Raw genomic sequence first — 18,387 nt, 5'->3', positions numbered from 1 at the left:
TAGGTCATATACCGATAAATCTGGCAAATAAGGAGATTTGGTCAAGAGCATATTTTCGAACGATACTAATTAATATACCTACTTATAATATAAAAGTTAAAATATGTGACGTTCCACGGTAAAAGGTACCTTGTAGCGGATGGCGCTTACGTCGCATAGCGCCGCAAAAATATTGGAGCGGCGTTAATAATAGCGTAAGCGCCAACCGCCATAAGGTACCTTTACCCGTGGGACGTCACATATTATTCATTAATGTACTTGTAAGTATTCCTATAAGTTATATTTGAACATTTCATTCCACACACGTCTAAGTGTGTATAGACACACAATAAATTACAAATAATTAAAAGTAAAAGCGAACCCTACAGTAAACCCAACTATTTTCGGAGCGGAAGCGTTTTTTCGGCCTAGACCGGTAAGTGTCGGTTTATTTAACCGATGTTTATTTGAAAGTTGTAAGGTTAGGTTAAACAAGCCACGTTTAACGGCTCAACTAGGGTTAACTGTAAACAGCTCGTTAACGTTAAACAATAAACAGACACGGAATCTATCACGGGAAGGTAAACTATAAACTTCTCGGAAATGCGTAACACAGAACTATAACACTGTAGGTTGAAGAATAACAACACAAAAGCATACCTTGCATACATTATTGAAGGTCGATAAAACAATATAAATAATTGTATTTTATAAATACTGAAACTTTAACAGACTATTGTTTAATAGTTTCGCTACTCGCCAATAGGTGGCGCCACAATGCAACGGTTAATAATTCACACACAAAACAATACAATGCACAGCCATAATAATATCAATCGTTAGTAAAACGCAAACGGTCAAAAGGCTAATAAATGCACAGCTAAATTGGCTGTAAAAAAATACAGCCATGCCCATAAAAAACTTAAAACGTGCCGATATAAAACTGAGAAATATCAGCGGTAATTAAATTTTTACGATGAAGCAAGTAGTTGTTACTCATCTTAATTCAATTTGGTGGCCTGTAACAGTAGAAAAACTTTACGACACTGGCGTTGATTTGATTATTACACAAATCGACTGTTTTGGAGTTTTTTCTTCACTAGTTTTTTATTACTTTAAAACGGCCTGTGCTATAAAAAAAAGTTGGGATTTAATACATGAAAGGTACCTGTGTGTATTGTACTACTTTGGTTCTTAAATAATATTCCACATTGTGGAAAGTATTAAGTAGGTACTTGATGTCAATTTCTTGGAACGTTTAAAATAGTGGTAGGTATTTGATTCTCGAAAACGGTAAGTAAATGTAACATTAGACGCCTATGTTGTAGTCATTTGTGCCGTTTTGTTTGTAACCTCTTTTTTTCTACTATAGTTCAAAATTCGATTTGAATTGCCCCTTTAATAAGGAGGTTAAATAACAGGATTATAGGTTTTATTATTCAGTTACATTTATTACCAAATAAAAGTTGATTTCACAAGGACATAGGTATCAAAAGTCTCATAAAACTAAACATTTGTCCGTTTTCACGACACCCGTCCAAACTTTCCAAATATGCCCGTCATGTTTTTTCAAACAAGTATAAAACGTTAACTCCCGATAAACCCTACAACAATGTCAACAAAGTTCCACCATATGGCGGCAAAAAAAAACTTTTGACAGCCACATTAACATGCCTGTCCCTTGTCCTGGGGGAGAAGAGTTTCCCGTTTTTTACCAAATTAGCATTTTTCAGAAAAATACGGTACATTTTTAACCGTGGGTATTTGAAGTATTAAAGTCCGAAGTTTAACTTCGATTTTTTATGATCTACTTACAAATTCCCATTTTTACATAAGGTAGTACAGGGGGCCGAATTTTGAATTTCGAGCGTTCGATTTCGTCACTCAAAAATCGGTGGAAAACAGCGAAATGGTAATTGTTGAAATACGAGCGATAAAAATTTGGAATCGAGTGGTATGGCCACTCGTTTTCAATTCTATTAGTAGAATTGAAATGCCGGGTACTGGAGATATTATTGAACGAAATACACGAAATCGAGCGGTCAAAAATCGGCCCCCTGGGTGAAGTATAATAAACACGGTGGCCGACAAATAAGTGCTTTCTCGTTGCCAGTGATGTTTTGGGATTATTCTGAGCAACTTTTACAATGACACCAACCCCGAAATCGCGGAAAAATAATTTCTCTCCCGTAGAAAATGGAACGGCCAAAATGTATGAAACTTTTTTGGCCACCCTGTATACCTACCTCCTCTAAGCGGCCACATAACTTCAATCAATGTCTGAATACATCACTTCGCAATCATTAATAACACATGCTATAGCAATATCAGACAAAGAACTGACATTTGAATTCATTTAAAAAACTCAAAACCATAAAAAAGATTTCAACTCCTTAAGAGAAATTTAATAATCCATCACGAACAGAAAACTTCAAGAGGCATATTAAAGGGAATTTTATTTAAAAGGACTTAATCAAGCAAAGCATCAAAAAGGTCAAGTATTTCTTAAAGGTTCATTGAAGACGCGGTTGTTACGGGCGGGAAGTTTCGCTACTCGCCGACAGATGGCGCTAGCAGTCGCGTGAATGCAACTAAGTTACATCTTTGAATCGTGTTAATCGTCTTACATAAAATACGTAATGCGCTCAGTGTTTTTTTTATTGTATAATCTCATTTAATAGAGTACTATTGATACATTATGAAATTTAAAATGCTATTAAGCGAACAAAATAAAACGATGCAGTTATAATTTCAAGGGTTTTGAAATCAACTGGATTTCACGAAAGATACAAATCGTTTTAGAAAAGTAGCAATGAATACTTACATAACAACTGACAAACGAAAAATGCCAGATCATTTTCAAAGGCAAAGCAAAAACCGCATACCTATTTAAAAATACTTTGACAAAAACATGAGACGGTAAAAAAAAGAAGCTCCAAAATCGTGTGGTGCGGTCACGTTTTCTTCGGACGGCCTCGGATCGGGCACTTTCTAAACACAAACTCGGCCCAAAAGGGATTAAAAATGTGCTCCATTGATTTATTATCGGTCCAAGATAACATATTTTGCGTCGCTGGTTTTTGACTCGATCATAATTTTACTCGTTTCGAAGCACGCCCCGGTAATAAAATTAAGATAGTGCTTTGACTTTATGCATTTAGCTTTTATGAGCATAAAACAATCATTTTAAAGCTTATAAAAACTTACTTGATAAGCGCTAATACGATTGTTGTGCTTTTAAATGCAGAAAAGTGAATTTTATAATAATGTCGAGCGAATTTTTATCAATGTCACAGTTAAATAAATTATAGGGTTACAAATCGTTCTTTTTTTATAAATCTAATCTCTTTAAGTCGGGCTGTCTAAAAGCTGTCTAAAGATAGACATGGGTTAGAAATATTGCAACTCATATATTTTATCTAAATAGATAAGAAAATCTTACTTACTATTCGGCAAAAGCTTACTAAAAGATAAATTCGATTTTGAATAACTTTTTATTTGAATAATTTGTAATTTAGTTTATTGTTGTACGTAAGATATGTATAGGTTGGGTAGATAAGTAGGTATTTAGGGATTGATTTACTAAGTACCCTACTAAACTAATACCTATTATAAATGAGAAAATAACTCTGTCTTGTTTGATTTAGTTGAAATCGAGTAAGTATAGGCATAGTTTGAGGCCCGGGAAAGGATATAGGATAGTTTTTATAATCATCATCATCATTTCACTAAGTAGCGGACAAAAGCAAAATAAACATGACGTCATTTTTCTATAGATATATGTAGATATTAATTTGCTACCCCAAAACATAAAACATTAAAACACTGCGATATTTTCAATCCAGTATTTACCTTAAAACTACGTTTATTAACTCAGTATCGCGAATTTAATTTTTATTTTGTTTTATGTATTTATTTTCATGATAGACCCGTCTATAAATGTGAGTTAATACGAGTATGTGTTCAAAATGCGAAAGTTTAAATATTATATATAAAACGTTATTTACGCAAGTTGTAAATATAAACGTTATTCGGTAAACGAAATAACACGGTCTGGTTACGTTCTCCATATCGTATCCATATTGCCAATTACGGTCTCGGGTTCACTGTTTCCAGAGATACGGCTTCGATGTAAATAAGATTGACATATTCCACGATTCTATTTCTAAGTCGGGCAAGGGCAGACTGAAAGTTTTTGGAATAGAGAAAATTTTACAAATTACGTAGTCAATGCGTGCAACCTTTAATGTGATCAGAAATCGTGTGATCATATTTCGTTTACGCTGTAGAGAGCAGGAAAAATTGTACTGGAAAATGCAAAAAGATTAAAGGAAATTCGGTCAGGATCCTTATCATTCTTATCAAAGACTGACAAGAGGATAAATTCTTTCCGATCGCACGTATAAATGATCTTTAGAATTATACTTAGGTGATATTTTTACTTTGAAAAGTTTAACCATTTTAAAATGCTTTAGATAATAACCCTCACTTTACTGAAGAGAAATATATAAGCTGACATTTTCGCAAAGGCGCTTTCGCATTTTTCCCGTGGAAAAGGTAGCCGTGTTTGCCTTACTTCTAAACTAGCTTATTACCGAAGTTTTAAAATTAATCTTAGAAAAGAATTTACTTATTAAGTTAAGACGTAAATAATTTCATTATGAGATTAAGAAAATTGTCACAAGTCGCTAAAAAAATTTAGTCAAAAGTCGACAGAAAAATACGTAGATATGCAATGATGAAGATGAATATCGTTTAGTTTTATATTATTGAATTGTTTTTTTAAATCTTATAAGAATAACATTCTCGACACAGTTTTCTATATAATTAATGTATTCAAACAAAAACCGTTTGCGACATTCCTGACAGCCACTATGAATTCTCCGAGACTTCCAGCGTACCATGCAAATGCCATGCAAAATAAATCATGTAAAAACGTTTCCTCCACATTTATCATTAGGGCAATTCATAAATTGTACGTTCCGCTAAAACTTACAGCGTTGTCTAGGAATGTCCGTATTTTTGGCTTCTGTCCAGTAAATTAAAGGAAATAGTGAATTTACGAGGATGAGATTACGAACGATCTCCGGCGGCAAAACATCGAAACGTGATGTTTATTACTAAAAATATTTCTTATCAAGTATTAGGATTTTTTAAAACTCTACCTATGTTACTTAATATCAGATTATTCTTTAAATCTCTGTAACTTAAGTGTCTTGGCTGTAGCTGTAAACTTATACTTTGTGTTTTCCTGAATAAAGAATAAAGAATCAATATAGGTTGTCTAGAAACTCCAGAAGATATCACTCTTTAGCGAGAATATAGCCTGTTGTCTACCTCTATGTTTAAATAATAGGGTATTTGACTACTAGTCAAATCAGTTTCTCTTTTCGAACTGTCAAAACGATATTGCTACTATGGAATTTATAATCACTAGCATGTGACGTCACAATCAAATTACCTACTCTTTATAGTATTATACAGGCTTAAAAATAGAAATTGTGTCTATATATAACTGTCTACGTTTCTCTATTAATCCTGTGGTGCTTTGTATCATGCATGGTGAAAATTAATTTATTTTCAATACAGTCAAAGTCAGTTTTTTTTTCTGAAATTGTTGCGGTGTCACGGTGTGCGATATTATTATTATTTTGGTTTATTTCGTCTAATTATTTTTAGGACTATTAGAAAGGTAAAAAATAAAATTGAGTCTTACAACTCTCTAGTTTAAGGGGTTGTTAGTTTTTACAGTGTTTTTAAACTAGAGGTTTACGTTATGTTTTAACTATACAAATTTTTGTTTTGCTGTGCAAATTTAATGAAATTTTATATTTCTGAGAAGCCTGGAAACTCGTGACATGAATAAACTATGAAATTAGATAGAATGTTCGCAATTATACTTATCTCTTTAAATATCATAGAAAGGTGAAGAAGCTTAGAATGTCTTGATTTAAAAAAAAAAAGATTTCTTGTGTTGATTTAATATTAAAACAGGTATGATAAAGTAAAAATAAATCTCTGTTTTTATAACATTTTCCGTAAAAATGAGCCAAGTTCCGTAATTCTATAATGATATTACACTTTCCTCGTTAAAGAAATTCGCCGGAGTGATGATTATATTAAGTAGGTGCGCTCCTAAAATTTCTGTCACAAATCAGTTAACATTACATAAAATTCGAAATTTAAAATAGCGGCGATTTACGACTCAAACTTAAAGTCGACTTTGAGTCGTTAATTGGTGTATCTATTTTAAATTTGGAATGCGTGTGGTCCGTGACATCTAATACCGTTCCTAATTAACATGGATTTGACGGGGCCCATAAAGTCGAATTACTTGTGTCGGGGCGGGACTGATAGTTTATGGTAAGTTCAACCGTCGGGGGAACAGTTATTTGAGTTAGCGTTTAGTTTAGGAGACGAAAGTGATTTTCGTGTAAAGCAAGCGTGCAAGCTTTATATTATATTCTTGTTTAGTTAATTATGTTTGAGATTATTATCTACTTATCTTTAGAAAAGTAATTTTTTTTATCGTAAAAAAATTGCTAAACATTACTAGTGATCGATTTTTTTTTAAACTTTTCATCAACAATTTTATTATTCACTTGACTTTTTTTACAAAGTTTACGAAGTCCTACGTTTTATTCCATCTTTGTAAATTTATTTCGGTTTAAAAAATACTTTTATTTTACAAATAAATAGCCGTAATAACAATTATTCATCGTCCGTTGATTTAATAGGCCAATTACGTACTCTTGCATAAATTAATAATTAATCAAAACCGCACATAACTCAAGTGTCAGTTGCATTCATCACAATAACTATTATTCATGAATAAACTTACCTAAAACTATCAATATGAAACACAGGCTAATGTATAAGATCATCAGGATTCTTTGGTAACTAATAAACTAAATATATCACACACACAGACAATCATCTACGTGACTGTCGAATTTTTTTATCACAGTTCACATCACTAACTACACAGATTCGGCCACACTGCGATCCCATCAGGCCATCACTACGAGCATTTTTTGTGCTCAACAGGACCACAACTTTTTTCGGTCGTCCAACTTAAACTTTCGGTCATCGTACGTCGTCGTAATCCATGCACTGGTCACTTCCCATCACTAATAAGCACTGTGTTTAATTGAGATTCGAATTTGGAATCTTTTAACACACTTTGAGTTTGTTTCTGTTTTATTGTACGATAGTTTTGCCGGAGCGAGCGGCAGCAGTCCTACGTCGGTGGCGGTCGGGACCCAACTGGCGTGAAGTTCGTCGGGATTGGTGTGGAATGCGCTGCGCATGGTTGCCACACCGACTCCGCTCGGGTGAACCCGGCCGAAGCGAAAAGGCTCGCATTAAGATTACACCCCAAATAGCCCGTGTAGTTTTAATTCGGCCGGTTCATAGAACCAGTAACAGTCGTGCATTGTTGGTGGCGTCGCCCTCGGTATGGCATCGCTCGTTTTCATAACATGACAGAGATTCTACTTTCCGAATCTTCCGTCTCTGTCGCTCGGGCGTTCCAAATTTAAGTTATAAAAAAAACAGGTAAACGCATCGGGCTTACGGTCCCGAGGCCTATTATTATTATGAATATCGAAGTTTGGTACAATCTTCAATTAACGCTTTTGTGTAGGGATAGGGATCAAGTTTCAAACGTGGTTTAAGCTTTTGTATAAACAGATTTGTCTTAAACTCACCTAACAAACTTGACAAACATTAACTCATCTCATAAATATGGCTGGTGCATCACCAGTTTTTTTTGTGACTTGGCTTGCTACACTACCGAGTATCTATAATACCTATTTCAGGATTTTGGTATTTTCTGGCACAGAAGTATGACTGTTTTTTTTGGATCGATATCGATACTCAAAACAAACTTAATCACCGGAAAATCGACTTAAATAAGTAGTAAAATAATTCTAATCTTTATAAATTCTTCAATAGATTTCCGATACGATCAATAAGCAAAAAAGCCACGAAGTAAATTAACTCCTGGCAAAATCGTTATCTTTATTAGGCGTCCGATTTTATATGATTAGCTAGCGGTACGTACGATTTCAATTATACGTCTTATCTTCCATCTGAGCTTTAAGCGAGTTCCATAATGTCGTAAGAGCATTAATATATGAAGCTCATACAACTTTTTAGTATAAGTAAGGAGCATAGACGGGGCCCACACTACGTTTCTTAATGTAGCCATGATCTTTAAATGTTTTTAATGGGGTTGTGAAATTGATATTAGATAAATTAGTCATGACATTGTGTTATAAAAACAGCTTTGATAATACTTAAGCTTTTTAATTTCCTAAACAGTATCTACCTGCTTTGAGCTTGTATGTAAACAAATATGATTTAAATGGACTTGACTGATCTTACATTAAGGTATGGTAAAACTGCACTTTTCGTCGAATATTTGCGAAAAAAATTTTTATTCCGTATAATACAATACATATTTTTCGAGCGTTTATTTTGTTATGTAGGTATGTTCTATGTTGTGTTGTTGTATGTTGATCAAGTTTACTCAATATTTTTAATTCTCATAATTCATAGAAAACAAAAGAAAACTAGTTATATTTGTAAGGTATTTTAAAAATAATATTGTACCTGATAATAATAAGAAACATAATTTACATAACGATTTACACATTCTTCGTTTGTTTGATGACATATCCACATAACTACAACCACATATCTTTGTTTGAGCATGGTTAATGTCGTGGTTGACAACGAAACTCAACCGTCTGTTGTCTAAAAAACACCCCCAAAAAACTACCCCGTAGTGTAAAAACTAAAGGTCGCTATCAGTCAGTAAATCGAACCTAAAGCGGGAAAAAAACAAAAAAAAATAGCTCGTTAACATCTATGGTCACCAGCTTTAAAAAAAAATCTAACGGTTAAGCAGCCTTATGTTGAAGCTACTATAGCTTAAAATAAAATGAATGATTTTGGAAATAATGGTCAGCCAAACTGCGTTTTGGTGAGAACACAAAAGACCATGTAAGTGATATTGGACACCACAGATAAATTGCCAGCAAAAAGCTCTCTTTTTTAAAATTAGATAAAATTAACGGGACAGAAATGGGGTAGGTATAAATCGAATTTAGTTACTTATTTTTTTATTTAAAGTAGGATATTTGATTTAATTCTGTATTAAAATAACCTTGTTCACATCAAGTACCTCTAAATATAAATGTGTTTTTTTATGAACTTGGCTATTGCACTAACAGTAATAAAAAATGTTCTTCCCAAACAAGGGGTCATCCATTAATTACGTCACACGAATTTCTAGGTTTTTTGACCCCTCCCCCCCTCCTTGTCACACTTGGTCACATTTGGCAAACCCCTCCCCCCTGGTGTGACGTCACATTTTTTAAATCGCCTAATCGAATTAAGTAAGTACTTAAGTATTATTAATATTTTATCAAAATATTTTTGACGATATAAATATTACTAATTTTATAACCCAAAACTGCTTAGGAGAGAAAATAAAGGAATAAAAACGATTATCATTTTAAAAACTTGTTATTTAAATGTACAGCGAATAAAATAATTTAAAATTTTTTTCGGTTACTGATGAAGTTAAAGTGACGTCACAAACTTTGTGTCTCCCCCCTCCCCCATGTCACAATATGTCACATTTTCTTGACCCCCTCCCTCCCCCTAAACGTGTGATGTAATTAATGGATGACCCCCAAAAACTATTCCAAGTACGTTCCAATGCAATGTTATTAACTTATTATATTATGATATCTCCAACCGCAGAATAATAAATGATAAATAGCACAATTCGACTTAACTGTAAAAATCGAAATTGAAATAGTTCAGCATATTAAAGCGTAAACAATTTCGTCAAAATTTCACGGCACAAACCCAAAATCGTGTGCTATTAGTAAAAACGCCTCTGCGTTTGAAAAAAAAAACAAAAAACCAGGTAAGGTCCGGGCTCTATAGAATTATAAGGTACAAAGTTATTTGAGGGGACCTCAGATCGGCGCTGTTTTCGTATTATGAAAGGCGAAGATACTCTAAAACCTTTAGTTACAAATTTATCCACTGGCAAAAATAAATTTGTGGTTCTGTAACATGCATAAAATTTCTATCTGTCATGGTGTATACGAATCCGAATAAACGAGCGAATTTCCATTCTATCTATGCAAACGAAATATTGTCGCTACATATTTAAATATCGAATGCTTCTGACAGTTTGTTTGATTGCGTTTATTTCATTTTGTTTCCGTTCTGTGGTGACAATTTATTTTGTCCCGTAGTAATTTAATTAAGCGTTTACCGTATTATCGAGATAATTAAATTTGAGTGTTATCAACCTACTTATTTTCATTTCATAAACTGCATGTTAAAGCTATAGATAATGTTAATTTCGAAAATGTTCTCTATTCCAAAAACTTTCAGTTTGCCCTTAACCGACTGAGCCACTTGCACCCCGATTAACCCGGGGTTAAGCGGTTAAACCGTCAACCCGGTGTCTAATTGTAATAGTAACCATGGTAACTCCAGGTTTAACCGGTTAACCCCGGGTTAGAGGGATGGTGCAAAGGCCCTAAGTAAGAGTAATGTAGAATTGACTTAATTTAAGTAAAAATACTTTTTTTTTTTAATTTCTTTTCGTCTTTTCTGGTGATGAATAATACGAGTAAGTTATTCTATTGTGTGTTAGTCATGACTAGCGCTTTTCGTTTTGAAAGTGGACTAGTTTTTATTTACATTGTATGACTCAGTGAACTTTCGGCGCGTACGCATCGAAAGTAAACATGGCCGACTGACAAGCTTAGGGCGCGTTCACATTAGGCGTACAATAGTTGTTTTTTGCTCGCTGTCATCAAATCTACGAACAAAACCAATTATTTTAATTTTTTAAATCGAGTTGATGTTTTTTATAAGTACCTAGTTTAATTTATTGTTAATTAATTATACACCTAACGATGTTGTCCGACGACCGGATTCCGCGAAACGTGGAACGGAAAGTTTTCAGCGAAAGGATTAGGAACTTTTTACATATAGGTAGGTATCCGAACGCTGGATTATTTCTACTATCTTGCTGCTACGAGTGACAGGGAAATAACATAACGTAGAGGCTCCAGTGCCCGACACAGCTCTAATACTCGACATTTTCAATCATAATATCATAGCAATACTCGTAAAGTTGACAACAGGGTGTCGAATTTTGGGTCTTAACTTGTCGATTATTGGGATATTTACGCTATACCTTTATGCCCCTCTAGGAAAACAATGAAATACACCCTTAAAAGCCGACTGTACGCATAATGTGACCGTACATTTGGGCGTGACGTCTCACATGCGTTTTTATGGTGTGGTACGTCTTATGTAAACACACACACCTTTGGCCACCTGGCGGAATGTTCACAGAACATCACTATCTTCAACACTGTTTAAAGTACACGATCCTAGTCGCCGCCCAATCAAAATATGTTAAATGTCGTAAATACGGGCACTACCAAGGTATTACAGGACATTTTTACACAAATTGACTGAGCCCCACGGTAAGCTCAAGAAAGCTTGTGTTGTGGGTACTCAGACAACGATATATATAATATATAAATACTTAAATACATAGAAAACAACCATGACTCAGGAACCAATATCTGTATCATCATACAAATAAATGCCCTTACCATATATATCACTCTATTGATTGGTGAAAACTGCATGAAAATCCGTTCAGTAGTTTTTGAGTTTATCGCGACACACAAACACACACACACACACACACACGCGGCAGGGACTTTGTTTTATAAGGTGTGGTGTAGTATACTAAATTATGACGGCCCCTTGGCCTTGCGCTATTACTGTAACTTTGATTTCTTTGTCAATCAAAATACGCAATTGAATTAAGAGCCAACTTATTACCAAAAACTAATTAGCTAATTACGTTTCGGTATCCGTCGATTGTGGGAGGTCGCCGGTTCGACGCTCGACTCGGCCCGGACACAATGGGGTTTCGCTCTGTTAGTGTTTGTAAATAGCGGCACTAATCGAATTTAGTCTTAGACGGGAAATATTATATGAGGACTTGAGGATAAGGGATAGGTTAAATGATATCTATTATTATCACAGAATAAATAATAGTACTAAGTACAGAAGACTCACTCTCTAACAAAACGCGTCTGTTACGATCAGCACAGATATGGCCGCTAGGTGGCGACAGCGCCACGCGCGGCTTATGGCAAACCCCACAATTGGGGCCGAACGGATGCACTTTTATCTACCTGTAGCAAAGCGACGAAATCGCGGAGTGAGACACGCCTGCAACGAAGGTTATTCTAATCTTCGGTTACCGCGACAGTTACTTATGAAACATAACTATTAAACGGATTATATCGCGTGTAATGCATATGTAATAGAGATGCACCGGATATTCGGTTACTATCCGGTATCCGGCCTAACTGCCCAATATTTAATATCCGGCCGGATACCGGATTGTGACCTACTATCCGGCCGGATACCGGATAGTAAAATTGCTTGATTTCGGAGTAAACTAATTGGATTTAAGAAACAGTCTTGATCTTAATCGTACTTGCATGTTTATTAGGTTAAAACAATTTAATCATTCCACTGACTTGCACGCGCACTCATTTCGAACCTAGAAATGTGTCCGCGCGAACGTTCACTAGTAAACAGGTCAAACCTGCAGAATGCGCACCTGTAAAACCGAAATGTAGGTATAGTTCCGCTGGCCGAATATTCCGCGGCCGGATACCGGATATTCGGGCGATGGTCAGGCCGAGTATCCGGTATCCGATATCCGGCCAAACAACTATCCGTTGCATCTCTAATATGTAATCTGTATGTGTACCGACCGATGTTTCGATGTACCCCTAGTGAAAATTTGATTCGATAGCGTGACGTGACGTGACGTACGTTTGCGTTAAGTGAAAATTTGTATGGGATTTTGAGTTTCCAAAACATCCCGCTAGGCGCACTGTTCACGCGGGGTTTTGTTGTTAACTAAGCTCAAAAGAAAGAAAAAAAAAACCAAACTACATACGTTAAAAGCAGGTAACATGTACCTAAGTATGTAACAGTTGATTATATTATATATATGTCGCAGTAAGATAGATAAAGCCGTGATATAGTTATAACCCTAGGGATATAATTATATGTCGTAACATAGTTATACGAAAGCGGTGCATTACTATCTTACTAGGAATATAACTATAATACGTCTTTAGTTTAGTGATATAGTTATATTACTGGATTAAGTTTAGTGAAATAATTGTAGGTACCTCACGAGTGCGGCGGTACGGTGGAGGTATAGTTATATCCCTAGGGATATAGTTATATGCCGTACCTATAGTACGTATTATAATCATATTCCTAGTGAGATAGTAATATAATAATATATTATATTTTACGTAATATTGCTAAAAAGTATTATAACTAATTGCAACCAACAAAGTTGATTTTGTAATAAAAATAAAAACGAATAGGTATACTTACTGTTTTCTTTGATTCCCTGGCAGATTTATAACCATTTAACCACATTAGTTTAGTCAAATACCATAACCTAGTAAGATATTACTATCTTACTAGGAATATGATTATAATACGTATTATAAGGCATATAACTATATCCCTAGGGATATAACTAATTAACTATACCTCCGCACCGCCGCACTCCTACCTACAATTATTTCACTAAACTTAATCCAGTAATATAACCATATCACTAAACTAAAGACGTATTATAGTTATATTCCTAGTAAGATAGTAATGAATCGCTTTCGTATAACTATGTTACGACATATAATTATATCCCTAGGGTTATAACTATATAACGGCTTTATCTATCTTACTGCGACATATATATGAAGATGTATGTATTATTTGAAAAAGTCCCGTCGAGTGTCTTGCACCGGTATCTTCTCGGGGCTGTGGTTACGTTAGAATTAGAACCTTCGAGCCAATTCGAACGTAGGTACTACATTTTGACATCAAAATTATATCTAAATGATGTCATGTCGCTCATTTTGTCCGTACAATCTATTGGCGCGAGTGTGAATGTAAGTTCTGGGATAGTTTTTGACATTATTCACAACACAAGCGCATTGTGGCATGCCTAAATTAAAGAAAAACTATTTTAATTACGTTTCATTTATAAATTTAAAATCTTAAATCTAAATTTATAAAGATTTCTACACATCTGTAATCCAGAAATCAAATAAAAGACATTTATTCGACAAATACACCTCCACTTCTAGCTCAGACTTCGCCCCGGGAAATAGGACACCTGAAGAGATCAGAAGCTGATTCGGCAAACACTTTACAGGTAAAACAGAGATAAGACCCGAACAGGTAGTAGGTACTACAGATTCCGCCATCTTTGAAATTTCTATTTCTGGATGGTAAAACAAGCGAAAAACGCTTTTCAATTATCCGTAATAAAATTGGAAACATAGATAATTTGGTACGGTAATTTATGTAGTCCCTATATTATATTAGACATGATCTTCCATGTTTTTTTCCACGATTACGATACGTTGAGAAGGTTGGAATACCTACTATACATCGTCAACACTCACCATTCGTGACCTTAATGTATATACAGATACATATATGGTTCCCGATGTCCAGTTAAGAGTGTTTACAATAAAAAACTTTCGGTCGTTATCAAAATATTGTAGCCACTCGACACGAAATTCTAAAATCAAACAATGCACCCGGCCCAGTTGCACATGCACAGATAATGAGCCTAATAACGTAGCTGCATTTAATTTAGAAACGCGAGGGTCGCGACCCCTCCATATTTGGCTATTGAATGCACAAATCGTCCAGTATAACTTGGCCTTCGGTTTAGTAATGAGTTCAAGTAGTCAGGGATCTGATTTATACTGGTTTTTTGAGTTGTGTGGATGCTGCTATCAACTCAATGTGCATTTTAACCCCGATGTGATATCGTTTGAGAATGTTCTAGAAACCGTGTGTTCTGTTTATTGAAATCAACATTTTTAGCAAAACATGTCATGTGCTAAGAGTTTAATATTATTTTTGAATTTTATTTCAGGTTTTAATAAATAACATACGTACATTAAAGAGCATAACTCTGATGTATGTTAATGAGTGAAAGAAGGCTAACAAAGAGAGTGTATAAGAGAGAAGTGGAAGTTGGAGTTGGAAGGGGTAGACCTCGGCGGACTTTCTCTGATCAGATCGGGGAAATCCTGAAGAAAGGCCAGGTCAAGAGCACCCTAAACCGGCAAGCGTGTATGAGGAATGTTATGAAAGTGAAGTAAGCGAAAGAGGTATGTCAGGATCGTAGCAAGTGGAAATCCGTGGTCTCTGCCTACAGTGCCTATTACCCCTCCGGGAAATAGGCGTGATTATAAAATATGTATGTACCTAGGTACTATGTTATTTTAAACCCGATGTGGCAATGGCATGTAGGAAACTTAAGCCCTAGGGAAGTTTCAAAATTTTCACTTTTTGACGATGGGTTTAACCCCTTGGGGCTGATTGTTAACCGGCACTTGCACCATCCTACTAACCCGGAGTTAACCGGTTAAACCGTTAACCCAGAGTCAAATTGTACTGGTAACCATGATAACTCCAGGTTTAAGTATGTATGTATACACTTTATTGCACATAAGACAGGTTTAACCGCTTAACCCCGGGTTAGTGGGACGGTGCAAGTGGGCCTAAGAAGTCGAGCTAGATAACTGAAAAAATGGCGCTGTGAGGAGTGTTAGGTGCCATACCAAATTCAAAAGTTCCTACCCACATAAGCATATATTATAATATAATAACCCTTTTATTGCTTCGCTGGGGTTTACAAACTCACTGACACAGTTGTTTAATAAACATGACAAACATTTTGTTAATTTATTTAACTAAATATTCTATCGGACGCACCTGCATTAAAGTGACGTGTTATTACGATAAACACACGGAGGGAAATTACATACGAGACTGCGTGATTAGTTTATTTTGCTTAGGTGACGCAAGGTGCACGCTAAAAGTAACTAGAAGAAAACATCTACAACTAATATCAGGCGTGGCTCACTCCGCGATTTCGTCGCTTTGCTACAGGTAGCTAAAAGTACATCCGTTCCACACCAATTTTGGTAGCTAGTCATAAGCCACGCGTGGTTCTGTCGCCACCTAGCGGCCATATCTGTCCTGATCGTAACAGACGCGTTTTGTTAGAGTGTGAGTCTTCTGTACCTAGTACTATTATTTATTCTGTGCTAATATATTAAACAAGGATTTTTTTAAAGTCGTTCAAAAACAAACACTATGAAAAAAACTATTAACCTTCCAACCCACACATAACCAAGGGCTTAAAAAATATCTTCTTTATTATTCTTTTTTTTTTCTCTTGTTAATTTTAAATATCTTACTTTTTTTAAATTATTCCAGTATTCTCACGCTATTTTCCTTAACCAAAGGCCACTTGATAATCATTGATACTATTTTATTTAAGTAAGTTATTTTCAAAAAAGTTATTGAAACCCGGTTTGGAAGTGGGGCAAGCGGCCCTAAGCCTACCTGCTATGCCTACAAATTTGTATTCTACATATGTAGTAAATTGACAATAGGTACTAACTTTATTTTTTTCTGCCCCGTCCGAATTAACACCCCGTATATCCCCCCGCAATCAGCCTACGTACTCGTTACGCAATTTCACACTTTATGACTCAAATTTGACAGCTGCATGCAAATCCGTAGGAATTAGCATTAGGGGTCCGACCGTACATACAGGTACGGAACCCTTTGTACGGAACCCTTCCGTGATCTTGACAGTTATGGACCTTGCGGCGAGTTTGTGAATTGTTTATTTTGAATATTATATCAACCTACGAAGCAGGAGGTCCCGGGTTCTAAACCTGGTAATATTTATTTGTGTGTTCATCACAAATATTTGTTCCTCAGTTATGGATGTTATTTATGTATTTAAGTATTTAGCTATATCTATCTATTTAGTAAAACAAGTTGAAAATACTCCTCCTGTCGAAATCTTTTACTAAAATGTGTCAGGGCTATGTCTGCCATTTTTTTTCATCTTTTTCATTACTTTTGTTAAGCGATGATACATTAATTGTATATTAAAATTGGCTACGATCATTAAGAAAGAGGCGATGACAGTTAAAAGTAATAAAATATCTAAATTATTACGTTTTAACTTTTAAAATAAACTGACATAGTTTATAGACGAGACGTCGTAAATTTTTATAACTTTAATAATTGTATCATAATTTAGAAAACAAATATTTGTCCATGAATAATTTTAGCGTGTTAGTTAATCAAATATTATAATGTAGAAATCGAATGATTGTGCTTATTGGCTGATTGATTTAGATTCGTGAAATATCGGTCTTCTAGTCAAATTAAGCTATATAAATAAAATGATAGAATATTATTTTTTATTCTTAATTATAAAAAGTCAATGTTAACATTCCTTAATGTTCTAATTATGATTAAATTGTTCATTTTACTAAATTTGAAATAACATAAAATTTACACGTAACGTAATAGCTTTATTTTTAACTAGCGTCCCGCCCCGGCTTCTCACGGGTTGACAAATTATACACCTAAACCTTCCTCAAGAATCACTCTATTGATAGATGAAAACCGTATGAAGATCCGTTCATGAGTTTTTAAGTTTTTCGCGAACATACAAGCACAGAAACAGACAGACGCGCCGGGGGACTTTGTTTTATAAGGTGTATATATATTTTGCTTAGAACCAAAGCCACCTGTCGCATTCCACGCAAAAAATGGAACAGGGTCGAGAAAATAAGCTATTACACTAAAAAAACGCAAATTGCTACCTCCACGCATCCCACGACTAAAGGAGGTAAGGCCCTTTTCGCACTCGCATACATTTCAGACTGGATAAATAATATTTGTTGGAATACAGGGCCATTTTTGGACCGTTAGCCATATTGTGCGAGGTGATTAGGTAAGTCATACTGAACAACTTATTCTATGCGACCAACCAATAAATCCGAAAAAAAAATTTGGCCTTCCCATAGAAAACGTGTACCACTCGACCAAAATGTATGAAACGGCCAAGAAAAATTTTGTGATTTCGGAGTTGGTCCCATAGAAAAAGTTGTTCAGTATGGCCTACCTATCACCTCGCACAATAAGGCTAATAACGGTCCAAAAATGACCCTGTGTGTATTGATTTACGAGCAGGGTTTGCACGACGGATCTGAAATGTATGGAAAGATCCGCGGATCCGGATCTAGATCCGGATAATTTCATACATTTCGGATCCGGATTGCAAACCCTATTTACGAGTATTACTGTTTATCGTTTCAGTTTTCGGTAGTCACATTGGTGATACAAATCCTCTCTACTTAAGGCAATATAATAAAGGCATGAAATTTTATGAATCAATCAGCCTTCTGAAGGTGG

General features: G+C 35.1%; 1 protein-coding gene across 1 annotated transcript in view; it reads right to left on the bottom strand.

The window, feature by feature from the left end:
• LOC134675506 (uncharacterized) overlaps positions 1 to 7,375 on the bottom strand; it is a 47,437-nt gene extending 40,062 nt beyond the window's left edge. The window contains exon 1 of the mRNA XM_063533770.1: positions 6,821 to 7,375. Coding sequence (XP_063389840.1) covers positions 6,821 to 6,863 — 43 coding nt within the window. The 5' untranslated portion in view covers positions 6,864 to 7,375. The remainder of the gene's footprint in view (positions 1 to 6,820) is intronic.
• Positions 7,376 to 18,387: the final 11,012 nt, after the last annotated feature.

Source organism: Cydia fagiglandana, chromosome 22 (genome assembly GCF_963556715.1).
Source record: "Cydia fagiglandana chromosome 22, ilCydFagi1.1, whole genome shotgun sequence".
NCBI lineage: Eukaryota > Metazoa > Arthropoda > Insecta > Lepidoptera > Tortricidae > Cydia > Cydia fagiglandana.
This window is presented reverse-complemented; position numbering and strand designations above follow the sequence as displayed.